Source organism: Gorilla gorilla, chromosome 5, assembly GCF_029281585.2.
Source record: "Gorilla gorilla gorilla isolate KB3781 chromosome 5, NHGRI_mGorGor1-v2.1_pri, whole genome shotgun sequence".
NCBI lineage: Eukaryota > Metazoa > Chordata > Mammalia > Primates > Hominidae > Gorilla > Gorilla gorilla.
This window is the reverse complement of record NC_073229.2, coordinates 50,644,963-50,670,668: the sequence shown is the minus strand read 5'-3', so window position 1 is coordinate 50,670,668 and position 25,706 is coordinate 50,644,963. Positions and strand designations below refer to the sequence as shown.

Here is a 25,706-nt window from a genome sequence, read left to right as displayed (position 1 = left end):
AATAAATTGTTACATAATAAAAAAATTATATAAATGTGTTTGATGTTACATTATGTCTATGTGGAAATAAATTCAAAAATAAATGATTGCTATCATCAAACTTACTTTTTTTATTTCTTGAGGAACGCTATTATCTTGTGAAGAATACAGTTTAAGAACATGCAAATTCGTGAAGCGTTCCATATTTAAAAAAAAAAAAAAAAAAAAAAAAAGAACTGCCGTTGCATAGCATCCAAGTGGATTTGACCAGAAGCGGTTCGGATATGGGTAGTGTGGAACTCAGAGCAAGACCTGAGCTGAAGAGGTAAGCTTGGAAGACATTAGCAAATGGGTGGTAACTGAAGGCATGTGGGAGTAAATGAGAGGACCATCCAGGGCAAGTGTATAGTCTAAGAAGAGTAACGGTTGAGGACAAAACTCCAGGGAACACCAATACTTAAAGGGTTGCTGAAAGAAAGGAGTCCCAAAGGGACTGAAAAGGGGACGCCAGAAAAGTAGGAGGAAAAACTAGGAGAGAGTGCCATCAGGGATGCCAGAAATTTGACCAATTTAGGAGATAGGGTATGGCCAACAGTGTCAGATGTTGCAGAGACTAGTTCATTTGATTTGGCAACACAAAAGTATTGGTGAACAATTGCATTGTTGAGAGTTAAAAGATTAAATGGCAAGTATGAGAGCGGGGCCACAGTTGCCCATGACTTTTCCAAGAAATTTGACTCTGCTAGGGGAAAAAAAATAGAGTCCTTTTTATATATTTATTTATTTATTTTTTGAGATGGAGTCTTGCTCTGTCACCCAGGCTGGAGTGCAATGGCATGATCTCAGCTCACTGCAACCTCCACCTCCCGAGTTCAAGTGATTCTCCTGCCTCAGCCTCCTGAGTAGCTGGGATTACAGGCACCCGCCCTCACGCCTGGCTAACTTTTTTTTTTTTTTGTATTTTTAGTAGAGATGGGGTTTCACCATTAACCAGGATGGCCTTGATCTCCTGACCTCGTGATCCACCCGCCTCGGCCTCCCAAAGTGCTGGGATTACAGGCGTGAATCACTGCACCTGGCCAAATAGAGTCCATTTTTAAATGCTAGAAAGGGATGGCAGAGCTGAGTGTTAGAAAGCCAGAGCCTCCTGGATTTACCGGTGCTGTGCCATTATTTTCAGAGGCATTCATAGCTAATGACAAAGTAGACAGTGAACTACTGCAAAGCAGAACTGGCTGCCTTGCTCATCTCTTGCCGACAATTATTACTTTCCAAACTGATGAGAGACTATTCTTGAGATACTTATGATGGAGGTAGTTGGGAGGCCCTGGTGGGGAAGGATTACATGGAGGGAAGAGTAGTTATAAATGTTTGAACTTGTTACCATTTAAACTGAGATTATAGAAGGGGAGAATGGAGTTAACCACCCCTCACCACAGTCTTGGTGAGGGATGGTTATGTTTGTCCTCACCTTGGTCTTGTCTACACTGTGCTCCCTATGGAGAACTTGGACCCCTCTGCCTTGTTCCTCTCACCCAGAGAAATTGCAGTGTCTGCTGTACCTATTCCTATGCCCTTCCACCCAGTCTAGTTTCTCCTGTTCTTCCCCAGATCTCCTTCCAAATAGACTGGTGTAACTGGCACAAAGTGTTTGTTAACTGATTGCCAATCCAATAATAAGGGGACTGAAATTTTTCTTTGAAGGGTGGGTTTATTTGGGGTTTTCGTACCAATTCTGACCACGTGTAGAGCATCATTCAGCACACTATGGGCTGTGAGCACAATCTTGCCTACCACCTGTTTTTAAATGGCCTAAAAGCTAAGAATGGTCTTCACATTTTTAAATGGTTAGGGAAAAAAAAGCAAATGAATATTTCGTGACACATGAAAATTACATGAAATTTGAATTTTAGTGTCCATAAATAAAAAGAGGGTTGAGGACAAAAACTCCAGGGAACACCAGTATTTAAAGAGTAGCTGAAAGGAAGGAGTCTATGAAGGAGACTGAGAAGGAGATGCTCAAGAAGTGGGAGGAAAAGCTAGGAGGAAACTAGGAACACAGCCACGCTCCTTCATTTACATATTGTGCATGGAGGCTTTCGTGCCACAGTTGAGTACTCATGACAGAGATCTGATAGCCCACAATGTCTAAAATATTTGCCATCTGGCCCTTTACAGAAAAAGTTTGCTAACCCCTGGTTTAGGACTCTAGGTGGCTGTGTCCCATATGTCTCCCCACTGGTAGTCTCATAAACTTCTTTTCTACTGTGCAGGGGCCTGAATCTCCCCACTGCCAGAACTGCTGATGGGTTAGTGCATGAATGTTGGGATACTGGGAAATGTTCTTTTGTTTTTTGGAGGGTTACAGTGATTTCCAAACCCTAGTCCTTCCCTGGCACCCTGCCTCCACCACACAGACACACACACATATATACACATTGCTGTTCCAGAATATCTAGGAGGTCATAGAGTTGTTTTTGTTTTTGGCTATTACTGCTGCTATTACTTGTTTATCAAAAGAGGATATGAAGCCAGGCACAGTGGCATGTGCCTATAGTCCCCAGCTACTTGGGAAGCTGAGGCGGGAGGATCACTTGAACTCAGGGGTTCAAGACTGGAGTGAGTTATGATTGCGCCTGTAAGTAGCCACTGCACTCCAGTCTGGGCAACAGGGGAAACTTTGTCTTAAAAAAAAAAAAAAAAGATGGAAGGTATGAATTTTGAAAGCCTCAGAAACACTGATGGACAATATTCACATATATTAATTTCTCAGATTACTTGATTGCCACATTAGAGCTTTCTCACTGCCTCTTCCCCCACCCCTTCTGTCTTTCTCTTTCTTTTGTCTAACAAACTTGAAGCATATACACTGACAGTTTCTTCCTCACCTCCCACTTACTTCTCAGCCCACCACAATCTGGAGTTGACTCCCACTACAACACTGAAACTGCTCTCAATAAATTTGTCACCCATCTCATAATCACCAAATCTAAGGACACTTTTCAATCCTTTCTTGACTTTTGAGTAGCATTTAAAAATGCTGACCTTGCCCTCCTTCATGGCACACCTCTTTTTTATTTCTCTGATCTGCTTCTACCTTGTTCTTTTCTTAGTGCTCTGGATGGTCCTCGTGCCACCAGATTCTTACAAACCAGGGTATTTCAGTGTACTCGTTATTATCTTTTGTCTCAGTGACACACACACCCTCCTTTACTGTGTTTTGAACTGCTTAGCTTAGGAGTCAGCCAGGTGTGTGTTTCCCAGCCTTCCTGGACATCTGGCTTCCTTTTCGATTCTGCCAGTAGGAGGCACTGATGGGAGATCAGAAGGCAAGAGAAACTGAGAAGCATCCTGCTTCAGCCTCTAAACAGTGACAGTGGCTGGCAATAGCTGGTACATGTAGCAGCAGGAAGAATGGGAGACTCAGGACTCCAGCCTCCTGAGCAGAAGTACCTTCTCAAGGATTCTAGCCTTGAAGGAGGTGGCACCTTTCTAGTAGATTGGAACTGACTATGACAGTGTCTCTCACAAGGCAATGAGTAGATTTACAGATTCCAGCTCAGGGATGATGGCAGCTTCTGATTTCCAGATAGCAATCTTTTTTTAAAATGTACATTTCTAGGACTCTCCTTTTTTTTTTTTTTTTTGTACTTCTTGCCCTTTTAACACCTTTGTAACCAATTCTCTATATTAAATTCTTTCAGTCCGAAGCACATAAAGTAGTTAAATGCTCCTGACTGGATCCTGGATAACTGGTATGAGGTTTGGGGTTTGAGCCCATGAATGCTTTTGTCCTTGTTTCACTTCCCACTCCTCCTGCACAGTTTACTTGGGTGATCTTATTCATGGCCTCTGCTTCGACATTTGTGCTGATGACTCTCAAATCAGGGTCTTCAGACCGTACCTGGGGTCCATACCCACACGCCTCACTGCGCTCCCATGCAGTTTCAGCTGGCTGTTCCACTGGCATTTCAAATTCAACATGTACAAAATCAAGCTCTTTCTCTCTGTAAACCTGCTCCCCTGGCATTCTTTTCTGCTTCAATTCAGTCCATCCCTGACCACCCACCCAGCCACCCACGCTGGAAATCTGAGATATCTTTGACTCCTCCACCTTCCCACTCCCACAGCTAATCAGTAGCCAAACCCTTTAGATTCTACTTCCTAATTATCTTGATATTCTATCTCCTCCGCCTCCTCTAATTATGACTTAATTCAGGCTCTTATTATCTGTCATTTAAATTATTGCTGTATTGCTACAGGAGTGGTGTGTATATGTGCAACTGTTCATCTTGGTATGCTATAGACTCTTGCCCAGCAGTTTTGCCTCAATTCTTTAAAAGCTCCAGTTCATTGTTTGAAATATCAATCAGAACATTTTTTCCAAAATGCTAAAATGATTGTCATTCCCCAGTTTTAATATCTCTATCATCTGCTAAGTAAAAGCAAGCTCCTCCTTGTGGCGTAGCAGGGCCCACGTGATCTGGCCCTTGCCCGAATTTGTAGCTCATCACAACATCCTACCCCCCGTTACCTCCTATTATACAGGAACACCCAAGCGACCTTCACAACATTCATATCAACTAGTACACAGGGTCTCCAAAGAGGACCTCTGGATGCCTGTGATCTTTGTACTTCTGCCTACCCTTTGCCCTGGCGTGTTTTTCTCTTCCTTCATGTTCTGCTGGCCAAATTGTTTTTCCTTCAAGACTTAGGAGCCTGCCTGATTATGTTCCTCCTATTCCGCATCCTCATAAAATTATTGCGACTTCCAAAACACTTGGCACATTCTTATTTGAATACATTACATTGTCGTGTAATTATCCCTTGGCCCCCTCCCCCAGCACTAGACTCTAAGCTCTTTGAAGGCAGACTATGCCTATTCATCTTTGTATTTCTAGCCCTGGGCCCAACACCCAGAATTTCTTGTATTTTCAATATATGTCTGCCAAATGAATTAGAGCTAATGCCTGAAGGAGAATAAGTTTTTTTGAGAAAGAGGAAGAGCCAGGAGGGAGGAGAAGGCAGGGTCCGAAGAGCCCTGGGGGTTTACTTGGGGAAGATGCGGTTCCCCATTGCAGCATTCTGCCAGGAGGTGGCACTGCTCTGAAGAGCCAGCTGGTCGCTTACAGACTGAGGCTGACAGCTTGAAACCAAAGAGGGAACTCCACCAGGAAGCAACATTCCTCCACTGGGCTTCCCAGCCCAGTTACATGCCGTACTCTGCGCTGGTCAAACAGCCAAGTCTTCAGGAGGTTGCTGGCCCCAGGCGTCTCCCCAGTGACTGATGATGTTAAACCCTACGCTTCTCTGATTGGTTTAGACAAAATGACAAGGGCACCTATTGGAAATGATCTGGCAAAACATGATCTAAGGCCACCCTCTGGGGGAGGGAGTTGGGGAAGCTGGGTTGGCTGGGTTGGTAGCTCCTACCTACTGTGTGGCGAGAAGGTATGGGTCATGAACAGAACCAAGGAGCTGCGCTGCTGCAGATGCTACCACTTCTGTGGCTGCTACCCCACTCCTGGGCCGTCCCTGAAGGTAAGATGGTACTCCTATTTACTTCCATCCTGAACCTAGGGAGCCCACTCAGCTTTGTGAGGAAAAGTGCTGTGCTTTGTGAGTGGTGGGAAGTCTTATGAGGCAGTGGAAACAACAGGGGAGTGGGGAAAGACAGCTGCTATGTGTGGTTGGTAAACGATATCAGAGATGCTTTGCATGTTCCATTTAAGACAATCTCTTGAAGCAGAGATTGTTCTCTCCATTTTACAAATGAAGAAAATGAGACTCAGAGTTATTTGGGCAAGTTCACACCATTGGAAATTGGTAGAGCTGGGATTTGAACAAAGTGAGTGTTATTTTCACTCCTCCACTCAAGATTCTACTCTGCTTTCTATCATTAACTTATCTTGTGATTCTTGAAAAGTGTCTTAGTTTCCTTCTCTGTAGAGGATGGGGCAGAATGGAAGAATAATCTGGAAGATCCCTCTTCCTCCAAATGTCTGTTTTTCTGGGTATTGGGTTAAAGGTTTCCTGCTGGCTGAGCGATTCCTGCCAAGAGCTTCAAAGAAGAGGGATTATTTTATGCAGTTATGGGGTCACTTCTTCCAGTGCTGTCTTTGGGAGGCCTGGTAGGTTAAGGAACAGAAGACATTTTGAGAGACGCTTGGTGCCAATGAAGTGGCTGAAGAAATGTCTGGATACAGGTTTTCCAATTTACCATTTGTGTCTGGGGATAGTGGGAGGCAGTCCCATCTATGGCTTGGGGAGGCTGTAGCCATTCCTCCTCTTTCCCTTCTAAGAGTGAGAAACCTATCCATGGCCTTCTCTAGTCAATACAGTGGCCTGGTATGAATTAGACAAAGGAATCCCGTTTGGGAGGATACAGCCCTATGCCAGGATGTATGGCATGGTGAGCAGAATGCAGGCTTTCACTTGCTTCTTTGGCTAGGTGTCTTTGTGCAGCCCCCAAACACACAATGAACAGTGACTCTGAGTCTGTCACTTTATTTTATATATATATACATTTTTAAATTTTTTATTTGATTTATTTAATTTATTTTTTTTGACACGGCGTCTCGCTCTGTCACCCAGGCTAGAGTGCAGTGATGCGATCTCGGCTCCCTGCAACCCCTGCCTCTGGGGTTCAAGAGAGTCTCCTGCCTCAGCCTCCCAAGTAGCTGGGATTACAGGCGCATGCCACCACACCCGGCTGATTTTTGTATTTTTAGTAGAGATGGGGTTTCATCATGTTTGCCAGGCTGGTCTCAAACTCCTGACCCCAGGTGATCCACCCGCCTTGGCCTCCCAAAGTGCTGGGATTACAAGCTTGAGCCACCGCGCCCAGCCTTTATATATATATTTTTTGAGACGGGCTCATTCTGTCACCTGGGCTGGAGTCCAGTGGCACAATCATGGCTCACTGCAGCCCCAACCTCCTAGGCACAAGCAATCCTCCTGCCTCAGCCTCCAGAGTAGCTGAGACCACAGGTGTTTGCCACCACACCTGGCTAAGGTTTTGTATTTTTTGTAGAGACAGGGTCTCGCTGTGTTGCCCAGGTTGGTCTTGAACTCCTGGGCTCAAGCAATCCGCCTGCCTCAGCCTCCCAAAGTGGTGGGATTACAGGCATGAGCCACCATGCCTGGCCTGAATCTGTCACTTTAGAAAGTAGAACTCTTTTTACTTTTGCCAACTGGCCTTTTTATAGGCAGGGGAAGCTTGGAGAGATGCCATAATTTGTTCTTCACCCCCTTTGGGAGGAGTCTAAATAACAGACACAGGAAAGGGTCTCACCTCAGCCCATGCTCCTTAAGCAGGCCTTGCTTGTTTTTGTTGTTGTTTTGTTTTGGGACAGAGTCTCACTCTGTCACCCAGGCTGGAGTGCAGTGGCTTAATCTTAGCTCCCTGCAACCTCTGCCTCCCTGGTGGCTTAATCTTAGCTCCCTGCAACCTCTGCCTCCCTGGTGGCTTAATCTTAGCTCCCTGCAACCTCTGCCTCCCTGGTTCAAGCAATTCTCCTCCCTCAGCCTCCCGAGTAGCTGGGACTACAGGCGCATGCCAACATGCCCAGCTACTTTTTTGTATTTTTAGTAGAGATGGAGTTTCACCATGCTGGCCAGGCTGGTCTCAAACTCCTGACCTCGTGATCCACCCACCTTGGCCTCCCAAAGTGCTGGGATTACAGGCATGAGCCACTGCGCCTAGCCCCACCTTGCTGTTTTTTAAGTTGGAGGAGAAGGCTCCCACCTCCCTGAACCTCACCCTGTGTCCTTTGCAGCTCCTACTCCAATGTGGCGAGATGACCTGCAAAACCACACATTCCTGCACACAGTGTACTGCCAGGATGGGAGTCCCGGTGTAGGACTGTCTGAGGCCTACGACGAGGACCAGCTTTTCTTCTTCAACTTTTCCCAGAACACTCGGGTGCCTCGCCTGCCCGAATTTGCTGACTGGGCTCAGGAACAGGGAGATGCTCCTGCCATTTTATTTGACAAAGAGTTCTGCGAGTCGATGATCCAGCAAATAGGGCCACAAGTTGATGGGAAAATCCCGGTGTCCAGAGGTCAGGAGTTTTCTGGGGAGTGAAGGGAGGAGGGCTGCATTCTTAACCTCATTGATCTGTACACTGAATAATTCCCCTTGATACCAGCTCCCCGTCTCAAATACCTTCTGGTTCTCTTCATCACCTTAATTTTTCCACCAGCCTTGGTCTGCACCCTGTGTTCTTCTGGTGGGCAGAAGTACCTAGCATGTAGTAGGCATTCAGAACTATGTATTGAATGTGATGAATTCAACAGGTACCAACTGATACCTACTGAATATGAACACTTGTGCTACTATGCCCAGCAAGATGATGGGAAGAGTGGAAATATCTGATGACGTGACTATGTCTTAGTGAGAAGAAGTGCATGGTTAGACATCAATGTGAGCTCTAGACAGGAAGTGCTGAAAGAAGTCATGGTGGAGGGGTGCAGAGTAGCCTGGATCTGGCTCTGCTTCTAGGTCTAGCTGCAGTCCTTGCCTGGAAGAAGACCTCCTTTCAGAGCCCAGCTCCTCCCTCATCTCTGTCTCCCAAAGCCTGACCCACTGTGTTCTTCTCTGCCCTCCCCTCCATATGCCATGGCCCCTCCAAACACAGAGATACCACCTAAACTAGTCTCTTTTTCCCCCCACACTTCAATCCCCCCACCAGGGTTTCCTATCGCTGAAGTGTTCACGCTGAAGCCCCTGGAGTTTGGCAAGCCCAACACTTTGGTCTGTTTTGTCAGTAATCTCTTCCCACCCATGCTGACAGTGAACTGGCAGCATCATTCCGTCCCTGTGGAAGGATTTGGGCCTACTTTTGTCTCAGCTGTCGATGGACTCAGCTTCCAGGCCTTTTCTTACTTAAACTTCACACCAGAACCTTCTGACATTTTCTCCTGCATTGTGACTCACGAAATTGACCGCTACACAGCAATTGCCTATTGGGGTGAGGCTTTCTCCCTGGAATTCTGGTCCTTTTGGGGGCAAAAAGGGATAGATCCATGGGAGGAGCCTTCTTTCTCCACTGGTACCTTGTTTAGTCCATTCCTACCCTAAGCCCATCCCAGTCTCCCATGCCTCAGTTTCTCCCATGTCATCTCAGACACCCACGTCATTTCCCTGGGTGGGAGGCTCCCTAACTAGGTCCCCAGGCTGAGCCACTCCTTATTTCCTCCAGTGCCCCGGAACGCACTGCCCTCAGATCTGCTGGAGAATGTGCTGTGTGGTGTGGCCTTTGGCCTGGGTGTGCTGGGCATCATCGTGGGCATTGTTCTCATCATCTACTTCCGGAAGCCTTGCTCAGGTGGTATGTCATCTGGAGGGGGCGGGTGAGCCTGTGGGAGCCAGATACAGTGGTGCATGTGTGCATGTGTCAGGATTATTTTGTGGCATGTGGGGACATATAGTGATCCTCAGGCCCTTGGGTGTGGGGGCCTGTATCCAGCACCATGGGGGCACATCTTCCCAGTTGGGGACCCAGTTACACACACACAGTTATGGGTCACAAGAATTGCTTTGAGTGAAAAAAGGAATCATGGGGTGCTGTAGGAAGGGTGCTTGGAGATGATTTGGGAACAAGGAGAGATCAACTTCTGCAGGGTGTGGTGCAGGCAGGGCGAGCAAGGCCTTTGGGGAGGAGGAGGAGGAGGAGAAGGAGGAGGAGGATGGATCCCCTGATGCCTTTCCTCCATCCCTGTCTCTCCCCCAGACTGATTCTTCCAGATCAGAGTTTGATGCCAACAGCTTTGGCCATCCAAACAGAGGATGCTCAGATTTCTCACATCCTGCCCAGGATCTCTTCTTAGGGTAGAAGAAGTCTCTGGGACATCCCTGGGGTGTGTGTGTAGATTTCCCACTTGGGGACTCTGCTGTCCCTGGGCTTGCATCCCAGGGATCCCAGAGTGGCCTGCCTATCACAACCACATCCCTTCCTTCCACAAGGCAATAAATCTCATTTCTTTATATCAGTGTGGCTTCTTTCTTAACTCATGGTATTTGTTTCTGGATATCTCAACTTGAGTGGGTTGTTGTTTCAAATTCAGCATGCCTTAACCTGAACACAGCTTGACCTCGTTAGGGAGGGAAATAGGGAAAACCCCTAATTTGCCAGCTGAGCTCTTATTCCCTGGTCTTGGCGGTACATGATGTTTTTCCGTCTGTTGGTTTGTGCAAAATATGTGCGAAACGAAGGCAGAGTTATTTTCTAATAATCTGCTTACAAAATGGTTAAGGAAGCTGCTTGTGTGTTTTGTGTGTGTGTGTGTGTGTTGTGTATTTTACTGTTTGTGAAAATGTTTATGTCTCGTATAGGCTGCCCTGAGGAACATATAACTCCCTTCAACCCTCGCCGTAACTGGGAAACAGAAGCTCAGGGATGGGAAGAATAAGCCCCCAAGTGCTATACCAATCAGTTATGTCAGTTCTGGGAAAACAGTATCATGAAGCCCCTAACATGAAGTGAAAACAGCCTGGAAAGGCAAAGAATTCACATGTCTTTCCTGACAATCTGTTCCTTGGCCTGAGTGAACTGTCCAAGGAGAACTGCACAGGTGCTGTCCTGGGAAGATAAGGAAAGGTGGCAGCACATGACCACTGGTGGTAAATTGCTTTGCATATGCTTGCTTTCTTGCATTCCTTAGGGTCTGGGAGTTGCTTTGGATGACAGGGTGGCAATAAAGTTGAGAGGGCAATTATTTGGTGAGGGAGTTTCTGTTCTTGGCATTGTACTAAAGTCTAATCTAAAAGAAAATATTAAATTCTCCCTAAGAGAAGTTGGCACTGTCTCTGAACCATCTCATTTCTAACAGCATCATGTGTACCAGTTAAGAAGCATGGGCTCTGGAACCTGACTGCTGGGGGATTCAATCGTAACTGTCAGCGTTTAGCTGTGAGCCCTTGGGCAAGTTACTTAACTTGTGCTTTGGTGTCATTTTCTGTAAAAGGATGATGATAACAATGGTGTCCACCTTACCACTCTACACCCACCATGTTGCCAACATTTGAAAGTCAAATAAGTATTAGCGAGGATAAAGGGAAATGTGAACTGTAATATCTTGGTCTGTTGGTGGGAATGTAAACTGTTTATGATCCCCGAATTACAGAAATTATGAACTAGTTGAGTGAAAAAATTAATATAGGAAATAAGGCAGCATATTCTCATGCTGTGAAGCTTAAATAAGTTAATATCTACAGAATGCTTAAAATAGTGTTTGGCATATAGAAAATGTGCTGAATAACCTAACCTTATCATTATTGGTCTTGATCTTCAGAGGAGAACTTAGTTGCCTCGTAGACTTCTTTCTCTTTTCTGAAATATACCTCAATACTAGCTTCAAGTATTGTATTTTCTCCATTTTAGATGTTTTTCTTTTTATTCTCACGTTAGTAATTCTAGATGTGGTGCTTTCTAGTTCTTCCTAATTTCTCTGTCTCTCTGTTTTCCAACTTATTTAGATATTTCCTGTCAGGCAAGCCTTAAAATGCTTTATTATGCTGTGTGACTTTAGACAAGTCACTTCCCCTCTCTGGGCCTCAAAGTCTTCATCTGTAAAATGATGGGCTTAGATTAGATGCTCTCTGATGAAACCTTCTATGATACTGTTACTTAAGTACTCTAGAAGCACTCAGTATCCTCTCTAGTCTGGTGCCCCTTTTCTAATAAAAAATATTACTCACTATTCCCAGCAGGAATGCTATTCTTGAATAAATCTTTTTTCCTCACTCTTCCTTGAGGTATTATATCTGGTTTTGGTTTAGGGCATTTGCCCAGGCTCTTTCCTCTCACAAGAATGCTTTCTTTATTCTGCTCATCTTGTTCCTGTCTTAACCCACTCCATAGGTCCAACTCCAGTTCAACTTATTCCATGAACCTGCCCCTAATTTCTCTTTATTGAAATCTTCCAAGACTTAAAGCACTCAACCTAAGGATTGGGATATGCCGCTTTATTTCCTATGTTAATTTTTTTGCCCAACTAGTTTATAATTTCTATAATTCAGGGATCATAAACAGTTTACACTCCCACCAACAGAGCAAGATAGTTCACATTTCCCTTTATGCTCACTAATGCTTGTAATTATATGACTTTCAAATGTTGGCAACATGGTGGGTGTAGAGTGGTATTTTGTTGTTTTAATTTGCTTTTCTCTCATTACTAATCAGTATCATATTGTTTGATCATTTTGGCTTTTTAATATGTATTACTATTTAGTAGAACTAGTCTCCATTCCTTCACCACCTTCCCAAAAAACTTATTTTCCTTTTCTTTATCAAAATATTCTAAGATACTCTTGGACTTTATTTCCATGTACATTCTATAATCAGTTTGTTAAATTCTCCTGAAATCCTACTGTTACTTTAATTGGGGTAGCATTTAGGTTAGCGATGTGGGGAGAGGTTGTCATTATGTTAGCATGGCCTATCCATGAATATTGTATATCTCTACACCTCTCAGTTCTTTGTGCACTTCAATAAAGTTTTCTTTTTTCTTAAAATTCTTATATTTTATATGTTAATTCATAAATATGCTATGGTTTTTATTGTTATTATAAATAGGCAATTTTCAGTTATTTTCCAATTGATTATTGGCAATACAGGATTTAAAGTAATAAATCCTGAGTTCAAGTAATGGATTTATTACTCAGTATCTGGGTAAATCTGGGCAACCACTTAACCTCCCTCTGCCTCCATTTTCTCATGGGTAAGATGAAGATAGCATTTTTCAATAGTTGTGGTGGCAAAAAATAACATTAAAAAAGGGAAAATAGTGGCAAATCAGATAGACTATCCCTAGTAGTTCAAATAATTTGACTGTAGGTTGGAAGGATGGTGAACTGACTACAGAAACTATAATCCAAAGGTCAGAGTCTAGAGCAGTGAATCCTGACAGGGGAGGAGGGTGTGTGTGTGGGCAGAGGTGAGGTAAGGGGTAGATGGCAGGGGTGGGGTGGGGATTGGACAGATTGGGCAAGTAATATAATCTTGGCAGGATGTAGGTGTGTGTAGTTTTGAAAAGACACTGAAGTCACGAATGTGGTCTTATGCTATGAGGCATGATTAACTGGTTGAGCAATTTTGTGTTTATAAAATGGAGACTTCAGTTAAAACCATCTGCCCCAAGAACCTGAGAACTGACATGGAGCAACTTTAGGAAGTGCCTAGAAGAGATTTATTATTATGGCCATACTCTCAGAAAAAAACAAGAAATCACATTTGTGACTTCCTCCAACGTGCAGTGCCAGTGACATTATTGTAGCTTGTCTTTGTTTTAGCTAACCCAGGCTCCTCGTAGGACACCTCCTCCCTGATGGCACCTCACAGCATTGTCAAGCTTGTGGAGCTATACACCAGACCTACGATGCCAACTGCCTTCCTCCTCTCCAACACAAATCCAGCCCAGTATTCAAGGCTCATTCCAGGCCCTCTCAACTGAGAGTACTCCCTGTCTACCATGTCCATGGTGATTTCTCTCTTCTCTTTTAAGACCACTGGCCTTATTGCTCTCTTATTGCTTACTTACTTTAATATAAACTATTTAAAGTGTTTGTTCTCACTCCCCAGTTGACCTACAAGCAAAGCGATATGGGGGCAGAATCCGTATCTTCTCACTCTGAATGTTCCCGGTAATGCTTTGCACACAAACCCTGGGACTAGTTTACTGCAGGCATGTGGTGGTCAGGCTAAGGGCAGAGGAAATGGGAAAGGAGAGGACTCACTCTTTGGGTGGCTGTGTAGAGGCAATAAAAGAAAGGCAACATGTGGGAACCTGGTTGGGGCTCCATACCTCTTTGGTCCCGGTGCTATATCAATAATTAACAAATAAGTAACAATGGACAGAGCAACTGAAATGTTATTTTGCATTGGCTAGAGGTGGAAAGACAGAGCTATATCTGTAAAAATGGAAGGGTTGGGAGGAGGAGAGGAAGGAAAACACTGCTGAGCACAGGTGTCTGGGTTTTCTGTCCTTCTTTATTCTAAAAAGCTCCCTCAGTGTTTGAATTAATAGAGAAGTGAAATCCTCTCCTACCATTTCCTGTTGTGGCCTCACAGAAGGTTTCACATCTCCTTTGACTGCCGGAGCAGAGATCTAGACATAAGAGGGAACTACATTCAGCCTCACTGTTACTGGCTAGGGCCATGTTCAGTGCTGGCACAGGACCACACAGCCGGTGCTCCCTTGCCAGGGCTAGGCTTTGTAGACATTGAAAAGGATCCCAGGACTTGGTTCCTATAAGGTTAGGCTAACAGCTTACCTGGGCAGGATGGGGAGGAATGTGAGGGGGAAATGTACTGGGGGGGTGTGGGGGAAAATTCAGTTTTGAAACTTGTCAAAAGAGAAAGTGGAAGGGAAGGTGGTTCTCAGAGCAGAAGGAACTCTGAGGACAGGAAAGATAAGACTTGGGTGAATTGGGTTATGGATTGTGACTCTTCTCTTTCTCTCTTTCTCAGCAGAGGCCTCACTAACTCCCTTTATTTGAGCCATCCCAGTTCCAGGATGTAGTGAGTGTGTGGGCATGCTCAAGAGAGTGCGTATATGTGTGTGTGTGTACACACATGCATGTGTAACAGCTGTATAAGAAGAGGAGTTACAGCCTTTAGACCTTGGGTGTGAATCTTTGGACCTGTTTTCCAACCTGGGAAATGAGGACAATTAACAAGTTTTTGTTTGTTTGTTTGTTTTTGAGACAGTCTCATTCTGTCACCCAGGCTGGAGTGCAGTGGCACGATCTCGGCTCACTGCAACCTCCACCTTCCAGGTTCAAGCGATTCTCCTGCCTCAGCCTCCAGAGTAGCTGGGATTACAGGCACGCGCCACCACACCCAGCTAATTTTTGTATTTTTTGTAGAGACGGGGTTTCACCATGTTTGCCAGGCTGGTCTCAAACTCCTGACCTCAGGTGATATGCCTTCCTCAGCCTCCCAAAGTGCTGGGATTACAAGCGTGAGCCACCACGCCCGGCCAACAAGTCTTTTAAGATGAGATGAGATATTATAGAAAGGACCTACCTAGCACTGTATCTGTAGAAGCTCTACAGATTATTCACTCCCCACCCCATATTCTGCCCATTCCAACACACTTGACGGTTCGTTAGCAGAGTTAGAGTACATAAGCAAGGTGAGTGGGGGCAGTGGCTGGGAGCTATGGCAGAGCTTCAGTTAATCTCAATTAGTTACACAACGAATCTTTCGTTTTTGGTAATAATCTTTGTATGCATTTTTTATCCCCATTTTCTTCATAGGTATTAGATTTTCCTGAGATCAGGGACTTTGAGGGAGGGCAGGTAAGTGTGGTGTCAAGGGGCCCCTTCCACATCCTCTTTTGTTTAGCTCACTATTTAATAAAATCCAAGAGTTCTCAGAAACTAAGATGTGAAGAGGCAGCCCTGAAACCTACTGGGGAGCAGAAGGAAGCCAATTTAGAGTTTCAAGTTAGTGATGGAAAATCCATCAACTGTATAGTTCACAATGGGATAGAAGAATGAATTGCCGTTTAAAATCTGCTTTTTCAGGCCAGGCACGATGGCTCATGCCTGTAATCCCAGCACTTTAGGAGGCTGAGGTGGGTGGATCACTTGAGGTCAGGAGTTCAAGAACAGCCTGGCCAACATGATGAAACCCTGTCTCTACCAAAAAAAAAAAAAAAAAAAAAGACAAAAATTAACCAGGAGTGGTGGCACATGCCTGTAACCCCAGCTACTCAAGTGGCTGAGGCATGAGAATCATTTGAACCCAGGAGGCGAAGATTGCAGTGAGCCGAGATTATCCCACTGTACTCCAGCCTAGGCGACAGAGTGAGACTTTCAAAAAAAAAACCTGTGAAAAAAATAAATACGCAAATACATAAAATCTGCCTTTTCAAGACACACACGTGACCAACAAGCATATGAAAAAATGTTCAACATTACTAATGATTAGAAAAATGCAAATCAAAATCATAATGAGATACCGTCTCACACCAGTCAGAATGGCTATTATTAAAAAGTCAAAAAATAACAAATGTTGGAGAGGTTGCAGAGAAAACGGAAGGCTTATACACTGCTGGTGGGAACATAAATTAGTTCAGCCATTGAGGAAAGCAGTTTGGCAATTTCTCAAGAACCTTAAAACAGAGCTACCATTCGTCCCAGCAATCCCATTATTAGGCATATACCCAAAGGAGTATAAATTGTTCTACCATAAAGACACATGCACATAAATGCTCATTGCAGCAGTATTCATAATAGCAAAGACATGGAATCAGCCTAAATGCCCACCAACAGTAGACTGTATAAAGAAAATGTGGTACATATACACCATGGAATACTACACAGACAAAAAAGGACGAGATCACGTCTTTTGCAGCATCATGGATGGAGCTGGGGGCTGTTATCCTAGGCAAACTAACACAGGAGCAGAAAATGAAATACTGCATGTTCTCACTTTTATAAGTGGGAGCTAAACATTGAGTACACATGGACACAAAAAAGGGAATAATAGACACTGGGCCCTACTTGAGGGTGGAGGATGGGAGGAGGGAGAGGATCAAAACACTACCTATCAGATAGTATACTTATTATCTGGGTGATGAAATAAATTTTTATGCCAAATCCTGATGACACACAATTTACCTATATAACAAACCTGCATGTGTACCCTTGAACCTAAAACAAAGGTTAAAATAATTAAAAATAAATAAAAAATAAAATCTTACTTGGTATTCTCAAAAAATAAAAAACAAAATCTGTCTTTTCAGGGGAAGAAAAGTAGGAAAGCTTTATCTCATTTTCCTAGTGGCTTCATAATGCAGGGACCTGCCCCCAGGGAACAGGGTATAGTAGGGGAAACACAGAGGGGTGTTTAGAGTTTGGCGGAAGGCAGGTGAGCTCTGGGCACTGACCCGTCACCAGCTATTTTTCAAGGAGTCTGAGAGGTGTTAACCTGCCGTCTACCCCGTGAGATTGCTCAGAGTGTAGGAGGATATGGTTTACTAGCTCCGGAAAGCAGCTCTTATAACTGAGGAGGAAATGAAGCTTGACTGGCTAGAACAGAAGCAACAATGGAGGCCCATGGAGGGATTTTCCAGGCCCCTATTCCTGATCTCTGTGGTGGCGCTGCTTCCCTTGTTCTGCAGTCTTGCTTTGAGACCAGACAATTCTGTACTCTGTCTGTGCCTTCTTCCTTCTCAGCAGCCCTGCCTCTGCCACCTGCCCCAGAAGGGCTCTGGGTCCTCTCATCTCAGGACAGACAAGGGTTTTTGTAATTATCTTCTTGGGTAACCTCCCTGTAAGGAATAGGAGAGGTTATCTGGTCCTGGTCTTTTGGGAGAGCATTGAGAAGAAAAAGTTAAACCAGTGGGCAGCCCAGGCTGCATACATCCTGGGAATATTGCGATTATTCTCTCCAGTAATCTACGGAAATCTACTGGTTGTTCTGCAGAAAAAGAATTAAGAGAGACCAGGAAACCTGTTGTCTAAGACTAAGGCAGGATGACGTTTACCTAGTAACTGATGATGCTAGGCTGAGGCACTCAGCGATTTGTCTCTACATCTGTCCCTGCCTACCTAGCCAATCTGTCCCTGTTTGGGACACTGGACTCCCGTGAGCTGGAAGGAACAGATTTAATATCTAGGGGCTGGGTATCCCCAAATCACTCATTTGGGGGGTCAAGGGACCCGGCCAATATAGTATTCTGCTCAGTGTCTGAAGATCATCTACCCAGGCTGGGGCTTCTGGGACAGGCGAGGACCCACGGGCACTGGAAGAGCTGGTCCAGGGGACTGAACTCCCGGCATCTTTACAGAGCAGAGCATGATCACATTCCTGCCACTGCTGCTGGGGCTCAGCCTGGGCTGCACAGGAGCAGGTAAGGACACTTCTTCTGGGGACTCTCCCTTCCCCTGCTCCTGTTTCAGGGTAAGGGTGTTCCGTTTTGTAATTGCATTTGACACCCCAGATAGTTTGTCTCCCTGGTATACATTCCTATAGCACTTTGTACTTTACCTTTGTAGCAATTTTAATGTAATTAATCTGTATAATTATCTGTGCAGTGTATATTCCCTGCTGGAATATAGGCAAGGACAATGTTCATCTTATTTATTGCTGCCTCCTCAGCTCCTAGCACAGTGCCTGCATGCAGCAAGTGCTTCATAAATATGTGCGAAGTGAATATTTAGTATTTCCAGCACAGTAGAAGGCTGACTCTTTCTCTTGACCCTTTTTCTCTCTCAATAATTTGTCTTACTGAAGGTCTGTGTTCTGGGCAAATTGTCATGTTTAAACATGCAAATAATCTCGGGGGGCTACTCCTATCCCTGTGCTTAGTCTTGCATAAAGAGGAGACTGGATCTAAAAACTTATCTACTACTTCTACTGACTCCCTCAAATCAGACTTTCAGAAACTTCAGTGTATGAGCTTGGTCAGTAGATGTTCCCTGAGCAGGAAATCTGTTCCAGACTAGCTGGATGTCACCAAGGCTTAGGTTCTCAGCTGAATATAGGAAAAATCAACTTTTTTTCTTCTATATGCTCACACTCAACACTTCTTTGACCAACTGTGTGAGGTTTTTTTTTTTATTACTCATACCAACCAATTCTCCTATATTAGCTGGATATCCTATAGTTCAATTCCATTGTGACATTAACTGGAGTTAACATAGACACCAAAGGTTAAAGACTCAGTCCCATAAGACCACCTCCATTTCAGACACCAATCACAAGTAGTAGGTTCCCAAATTACCCACATCTTCTGTCCAACTTGCCTACAAATCAGAGGTTCCCATGACCCCCTCCTTGGGGTTGATAATTTGCTAAAGTGGCTTATGGAACTCAGGAAAAGTTTACTTATTATTGTAGATTTTTTACAAAGGATATTTTAATTGATAATAATAATTATACATATTCATGGGGTGGATAATGATGTTTTAGTACATGTAATGTACAGTGATCAGATCAGATCATCATCTCATTTATCATTTCTTTGTGTTGGAAACATTCCATATCCTTCTTCTAGCGATTTGAAATGATATAATGTATTATTGTTAATGACAGTCATCCCACAGTGGTATAGAACACTAGATCATAATTTTGCATCCTTTAACAAAGGGTATTTTAAAGCATACAAATGAACATCCAGATGAAGAGATACCAGATCTGGAAGGTTCCCAATCACAGGAGCTCTGTCCCCACAGAATTGGGTACTTCACCTTCTGGCATGTGGATGTGTTTACCAACTGAGAAGTTCTCTGAACTCCATAGTTCCGGGATTTTTATGGAGGCTTCATCACGTAGGCATGACTGATTATTAACTCAATCTCCAGCCCCTTCCCCTTCAGGGAGTATGGGGGATGGGACTAAAAGTTCCAGACTTCTAATCATGACTTCGTCTTTCTGGTGACCAGCCCCTCCTGCAGGAGCCCACCAAGAGTACCTCATTAGAACAAAAGACACTCCTGTTATCTAGGAAATTCTAAGCGATTAGGCACTCTATGTCAGGAACCAGGGTCAAAGACAAAGCTCTGTGCAGAGCTCCTAAATATACGTCTGTATGTTTTATATATTTATTATTTGTGTATATTTATTATTTATTTATTGCCAGGCCAGTAGAAGACATTGACCTGTTCTCCCTTCCCTGGCTCCTCTAGGTGGCTTCGTGGCCCACGTGGAAAGCACCTGTCTGTTGGATGATGCTGGGACTCCAAAGGATTTCACATACTGCATCTCCTTCAACAAGGATCTGCTGACCTGCTGGGATCCAGAGGAGAATAAGATGGCCCCTTGCGAATTTGGGGTGCTGAATAGCTTGGCGAATGTCCTCTCACAGCACCTCAACCAACAAGACACCCTGATGCAGCGCTTGCGCAATGGGCTTCAGAATTGTGCCACACACACCCAGCCCTTCTGGGGATCACTGACCAACAGGACACGTGAGGAGAGAGGGGTGCAGAGGGGCTACCAGGAAGTGCAGTTAGGAGGGCAGGCCAGGGAGGATCCCACAGTGGCCCAGGGGTTTGAGATTTGAGCAGCAAATAAGAGAAAATGTGTGGATCTGAAATGTAGAAAGACGGAGGATTGAACCTCAAGGGGAACAAGGTGGCTGACGTGAGTGGAACAGGAATAAAGAAGGGGAGGTGAGGCTTGAACCGCGAGGAGCCATGTGGGGAGCTTATGCAGAGGCTGGGGCATCTCAAGATGCATACCCAAGATGTTCTTGCCTTGTTATCCCAGATTTTGATGTTCCAGATCTGATGTGGGCCCAGGCATGGGAATATTTGGAATCCCAGGGGATTCTGACACATGCTTTTTCTCACCCTTAAACTCTTGCATTGACAATGGCTTGAAGTTTGTGAAAGTAAACTTGAAGATCTCCACAGTACAGAACAGTGTGTCTCAAGGGTGGTTTCTGAACCACCTTTCTCAGAATTGCCTGGAGGAGGTGCTTGTTAAAGATGCAAGCCCCTTAGTACCACTCCAGATCTGTTGAAAGAAAGTATCTGGGGATACAGCCTAGGAAATCTGCATTTTAACATAATTTCTTGGATTTTTATTTAAGATTGTGTTTGAAAAATGTCAAGATAGAGGCAAGCAAGAGGATCACCTAGGAGAGTAAATTAGTAAAAGATGGCAGTATTAGCAATCTCATTAGTCTGACTACATTCATTCCAAATTTAAGAGTGAGTCCTAAGTTAGGCTTGTTTCCTTAAACTATGTGAGGAGAAAAAGCTTTAACTAGCAAATGAACGTATTAAACAAGATTTGGAGAAAAATTCCTTTTCCACCTTAAAAAAACCCAATGTACAACTCTGGATTACTCTTAGCTTCCTTATTTCAAATACTTTCCAGTTTATGTACTTGAAATAAATACAACAACTTCTAGAACAGCTTGCAATTCAGATCTGGCTTTTACTAATTGTAATCAAACATAATTCTGGAGGAGGAAAGAAAGAAAGGGGCAATGAAGGAATGGAAGAGAAGAAAGAGTAATGCAGGAATACATTCTAATGGTTCCCCTTCAAGGGGCAGCATGGCAGAGGGGGCTGGGGTGGAAAGTGGGTTGCAAAATCTACGAAGAGTTGCGATAGGAAAGAAACCAGGTTGAGGAAGCAGCCAGAATGTCACCCTCCTTCCTAAACATGTTTTTTTCTCCTATGCAGGGCCACCATCTGTGCAAGTAGCCAAAACCACTCCTTTTAACACGAGGGAGCCTGTGATGCTGGCCTGCTATGTGTGGGGCTTCTATCCAGCAGAAGTGACTATCACGTGGAGGAAGAACGGGAAGCTTGTCATGCCTCACAGCAGTGCACACAAGACTGCCCAGCCCAATGGAGACTGGACATACCAGACCCTCTCCCATTTAGCCTTAACCCCCTCTTATGGGGACACTTACACCTGTGTGGTAGAGCACATTGGGGCTCCTGAGCCCATCCTTCGGGACTGGAGTAAGTGTATGGCAGATGGATGGAATTAGGGTCAAAGCAGAGAAAATGAGATGTGGATCGATACATGGTACATGGTAGACAGCGAAGTGCTGAAAATGGGGACTGAGTCTGGAGGAACTTATGGGGGGGCTTAGGACCAGAATGGGGAAATGGGATAAAGAAATGGAAATATTTAGGTTGGTGCAAAAGTAATTGCAGTTTTTGCCATTACTTTCAGTGGCAAAAACCGCAATTACTTTTGCACCAATTTAATATTTAGTCTGTGCTATTGTTGCTCTGGTGGTGTGGTTGATGTTGCTGCGTCTATGTTTGAGGGTGAGAGGGGAGCGTGCTTGCTTTGAAATGAGGATGTAAATTTGGCAATCATATTTTCAGAACCCCAAATTGTAATACACTATTCTAGCCTCCTTAGATTTCAACTATTCTGGTGCCAGAAGCAGATGGGAGCTGAAGGAATGATGAAGGTTGAAGAAGGGGGGCTTTTCTTGGTGTGGGGCAGTACTGCATTTGGCCTGCTCTACCAAGCATACGGGAGTAGTAAAGCCACGGCTGGCAGACCATTTGGCATGCATGCTCAGGGGCCAGTGGATAAAGAATTAATTACAGTTCAAACACTGTTTGAACTCAGTGTCGGGAGTAGTTAAAGGTATCGTGAGAAGTTGCACACAGCTTTGGGGACTCTTGGAAAAGAAAGAGGAAGAAATGAGGAAGAGGAAGGGTGTCTACAAAGGGCCAGAGAACAGGATCTCAGATCAGCTGCTGTAACCAGGTTTCCCCTTGTGGGAAGTGTTGTTTCTTGCTGGGCAGTTGGGAAGGGAATGGAGAACAGAGAAGAGAGTGGAAATCACATGCTCACTTGAACTTTCCTGGGGAACGTCTCCTCACAGCATGCACAAGAACCTCCCTTTAGTAGTGGAGTGTTCATTTTATCATGGGAAAAGAATCTGAGTGGGACATGATTCAGAACAGGACCAGCCCAAGGAAGTGCAGGGGCTGTGGAGTGGGATGGAGACAAACTCTGAAAGGACACATGGGAGAGATCTAGATGTAGAAGGTACACAAGTAGTAAGATAACTCACAGGATGGATCCACTGGAGGTTAAGACATGTGGTAAGACAGTGTAATAGGAAGCTGCTCAGTTGGAGAAAGTAAGGAAGCAAACATTGTTACCATGGGGGCAATGGAGAGGACAGTGAGGAGCCCTTTATCCTGATAAGGATGGCTTTGGGGTAAAGGAAGGAAAGAGGATGCCTTGAGAGGCCCCACTGTATTAGAGAGGACCTGGAAGCCAGAATGCTAATTCTGGGGAGATGGGTTCCCCAGGCTTACTCTAGGAGTAGAGGTCCATGGGACGAGGGTTTGATTTGAGAAAGATCGTTTTCTTGGGAGTGGGTGGTGTGAGCTAGACCCTTGGAGCTGGGATAAAGGACCTTTTAACCCACTGAGAGGTGGCTGCAATAAATGGAATTGCCCTGGGGGTGAGCAACAGGAACTGGGTCAAGTAAGTTTCTATTTTTTGCAGCACCTGGGCTGTCCCCCATGCAGACCCTGAAGGTTTCTGTGTCTGCAGTGACTCTGGGCCTGGGCCTCATCATCTTCTCTCTTGGTGTGATCAGCTGGCGGAGAGCTGGCCACTCTAGTGAGTGACTCCCTGAAGTCCCATCCCCACTCTTGGTCCCACTCTCTGCTTACTTTCTGTTTGTGATTAACTCTCTCCTTCCTACCGCATTTGCTGTGAACACTGCTAGATATTTTCATCCACAAAGACTGGTATAATCAAGTATCTTCCTCTCTTAGGTTACACTCCTCTTCCTGGGTCCAATTATTCAGAAGGTAACATCTCTGTTGGTCTGTTTCCCTACTTGTCCTTTGGTAGGGGTGCGGGTTAGAGGGGTCAGTGTTGGGTTCAACTAATCTTGATTATTATATGGGTGAGCTTCCATGAGGATCTAGGCAAGGGCATGATTTAAGCTGCCATTGCTAGGATTAAGAGCAGGAAGGAGCATCCTCCTCTTCTACCAAGTGGGATGTCTGTGGAGAGGAGGCTGAAGGTGCTTCCTTTGTATTAGTTGTTGGTGCCCTAGAGTTTTCAGTATCACTGTATTAAGGCATGGGATGGTTACAGTGACAAACGATGGGGGCAAGTTGGGTTGAAGCCTCATTATCTCCCTTTTATTTATTCTGTAGGATGGCACATTTCCTAGAGGCAGAATCCTACAACTTCCACTCCAAGTGAGAAGGAGATTCAAACTCAATGATGCTACCATGCCTCTCCAACATCTTCAACCCCCTGACATTATCTTGGATCGTATGGTTTCTCCATCCAATTCTTTGAATTTCCCAGTCTCCCCTATGTAAAACTTAGCAACTTGGGGGACCTCATTCCTGGGACTATGCTGTAACCAAATTATTGTCCAAGGCTATATTTCTGGGATGAATATAATCTGAGGAAGGGAGTTAAAGACCCTCCTGGGGCCCTCAGTGTGCCATAGAGGACAGCAACTGGTGATTGTTTCAGAGAAATAAACTTTGGTGGAAATATTGTTTTTCCATGTCTTCTTCCTGGGGCCCTGGGGAAGGAATATGGGCAAAGCAAGGACTGAGGTTAACTCTCTTCTGCTTGAGTAGGGGAGAAATCAATGCCTTCTTCCATTTTCCCACTTAGACATGACAGAATTTGGGGCCGTTTTCTGATTTATAATTCATAAGGAGAAATTCAACTGTGGTGGGTTGGAGTCACAGAGTATGGGCAAGGAAGGGAATTAACAGCTTACTCACCTCATACAGGATCTTATGAGGATTAAATGAGTTCATACTTGTAAATGGCTAAGAACACCGCCAGGCACATAGCCAGCCTGCAATAGTGACGTTAGCTATTTTCGATTATTCAACTTTCTGGCCAGGCATTGTACCAGGTGCTTTGATCCTCATCACAACCGTAAGGCAGACCCCTCATACCCCTCAGGATTCAGGGGACAGAGCTTAACTCCAGATTGAGTTCTAGACAGTTATTTCTTCCATACCCTGAATGCAGAAGGGAACATAGCTTGAGTGATTATTATGTCTTAGGCACTGGTCTCAGACCTTTATATTTGTAGCTCATTCTCTTCTCACAATAACCACACAAGGGACAGATTGTTTCCCTCTATGTTACAGACAAAAGATGTGAGGCTCAGAGACATTTAAGTGACTTGTCCAAGGTCAAAGAACAGATTTCTGTAGGATGTTTGTCTACCTGAGCTGGAAGTAGCAGATTACTTTATTCTGAAGACCGTCATGCTGGTGAGCACACATCTCTTCAGAGCCACTGTTCCATTCCCTTCTACCCCAAGACCAAGGAGAGCCCTTTGGGGGAATGGACTCCACCCTAAGGAAGAGAGGATGCTGGCTGGTGGTTTGTTGTCCCGTGAAGGGCGACACCTGCTGGACACAGAAACCTAGGGTGTGGAATTGTTTTTGGAATTAGAGCTAGATACTAGAATATGGGTAAGAAAAAGAAACCAAGAAATGAGTTGATTTGGAACACCTCCATAATTTCTTCAGAAGCATCCTTGGAATTAGAGCATCTCTTCTGGAAGGGGTTAACAGAAGAAGTCAGTGGAAGGAACTTAATCTCTACATTTTACCATTTTTATGTTTCATTTTCATTTTTTTCTATTCATTGTTTTTGTTTTTATTTTTGTTTGTTTGACAAAGCAAATTCCTTTTGAAATTCTAGTTTAGTCTAGGAATGGGGGGCTTTGGGCCTTGTCTATATCTGGGCAGTTTTATTTATTATTTTTATTTTATTTATTTATTTTTTTTCGAGACAGAGTTTTGCTCTTGTTGCCCAGGCTGGAGTGCAATGGCATGATCTTGGCTTATTGCAACTTCTGCCTCCCATGTTCAAGCGATTCTCCTGCCTCAGCCTCCCAAGTAGCTGAGATTACAGGCGTGCACCACCATGCCTGGCTAATTTTGTATTTTCTTAGTAGGGATGGGGTTTCACCATGTTGGTCAGGCTGGTCTCGATCTCCTGACCTCAAGTGATCCACCTGCCTCAGCCTCCCAAAGTGCTGGGATTACAGGTGTGAGCCACCGCACTAGGCCTATCTGGACAGTTTTAAAGGAGAAGCTGCAGATCTGAAGGGTCTAGTTCTAGTCACAGCAGTGGGAATCAAAGTGACAGGATCCCAGAGAAAGGAAGTAGAGAGTTAGCTAACGGGACAGCTTCCAGTTCCTTTTCTAGAGATTCCCAGTGCAGGCTTTTCTCTGCCCTAACTTTGTAGGTTTTTTGTTTTATAGGAAAGGC

The 25,706-nt window shown here is 44.6% G+C and overlaps 2 protein-coding genes across 5 annotated transcripts; both read left to right on the top strand.

Annotated features, from left to right (window-relative positions):
* Nucleotides 1–186: 186 nt before the first annotated feature.
* On the top strand, nucleotides 187–23,959 carry MHC-DMB (HLA class II histocompatibility antigen, DM beta chain). 2 transcript variants are annotated; one of them, XM_055390136.2, is made up of 9 exons: nucleotides 187–304; nucleotides 13,274–13,461; nucleotides 13,563–13,624; nucleotides 14,451–17,844; nucleotides 19,622–19,903; nucleotides 21,131–21,415; nucleotides 22,938–23,054; nucleotides 23,213–23,248; nucleotides 23,603–23,959. In XM_055390136.2, the coding sequence occupies exons 4-9, from the start codon at nucleotides 17,790–17,792 to the stop codon at nucleotides 23,617–23,619; spliced, it is 792 nt and encodes a 263-aa protein (XP_055246111.1). In that variant the 5' UTR covers nucleotides 187–304; nucleotides 13,274–13,461; nucleotides 13,563–13,624; nucleotides 14,451–17,789; the 3' UTR covers nucleotides 23,620–23,959. The 2 variants fall into 2 exon arrangements, with proteins under 2 accessions (XP_055246111.1, XP_063563572.1); XM_063707502.1 differs by lacking the exons at nucleotides 187–304; nucleotides 13,274–13,461; nucleotides 13,563–13,624; nucleotides 23,213–23,248 and having other exon boundaries at nucleotides 14,306–17,844.
* Nucleotides 228–9,967, top strand: LOC101139685 (HLA class II histocompatibility antigen, DM alpha chain). Of its 3 annotated transcripts, none has more exons than XM_063707501.1 (6): nucleotides 228–304; nucleotides 3,684–5,520; nucleotides 7,758–8,042; nucleotides 8,673–8,951; nucleotides 9,183–9,308; nucleotides 9,714–9,967. In XM_063707501.1, the coding sequence occupies exons 2-6, from the start codon at nucleotides 5,433–5,435 to the stop codon at nucleotides 9,716–9,718; spliced, it is 783 nt and encodes a 260-aa protein (XP_063563571.1). In that variant the 5' UTR covers nucleotides 228–304; nucleotides 3,684–5,432; the 3' UTR covers nucleotides 9,719–9,967. The 3 variants fall into 3 exon arrangements, with proteins under 3 accessions (XP_063563571.1, XP_063563570.1, XP_063563569.1); XM_063707500.1 differs by having other exon boundaries at nucleotides 9,183–9,311; XM_063707499.1 differs by lacking the exons at nucleotides 228–304; nucleotides 3,684–5,520 and adding an exon at nucleotides 5,527–6,185 and having other exon boundaries at nucleotides 9,183–9,311.
* Nucleotides 23,960–25,706: the final 1,747 nt, after the last annotated feature.

Bases quoted from the DNA above. Each gene is read 5' to 3' on its own strand.
- LOC101139685 (XM_063707499.1), top strand. From the start codon at position 5,978: ATGTCTGTTTTTCTGGGTATTGGGTTAAAGGTTTCCTGCTGGCTGAGC. The intron at 6,186-7,757 runs GTTTTCCAATTT...TGTCCTTTGCAG, and splicing joins GAAGAAATGTCTGGATACAG to CTCCTACTCCAATGTGGCGA. The intron at 8,043-8,672 runs GTCAGGAGTTTT...TCCCCCCACCAG, and splicing joins GAAAATCCCGGTGTCCAGAG to GGTTTCCTATCGCTGAAGTG.
- MHC-DMB (XM_055390136.2), top strand. From the start codon at position 17,790: ATGATCACATTCCTGCCACTGCTGCTGGGGCTCAGCCTGGGCTGCACA. The intron at 17,845-19,621 runs GTAAGGACACTT...TGGCTCCTCTAG, and splicing joins CCTGGGCTGCACAGGAGCAG to GTGGCTTCGTGGCCCACGTG. The intron at 21,416-22,937 runs GTAAGTGTATGG...TATTTTTTGCAG, and splicing joins GCCCATCCTTCGGGACTGGA to CACCTGGGCTGTCCCCCATG.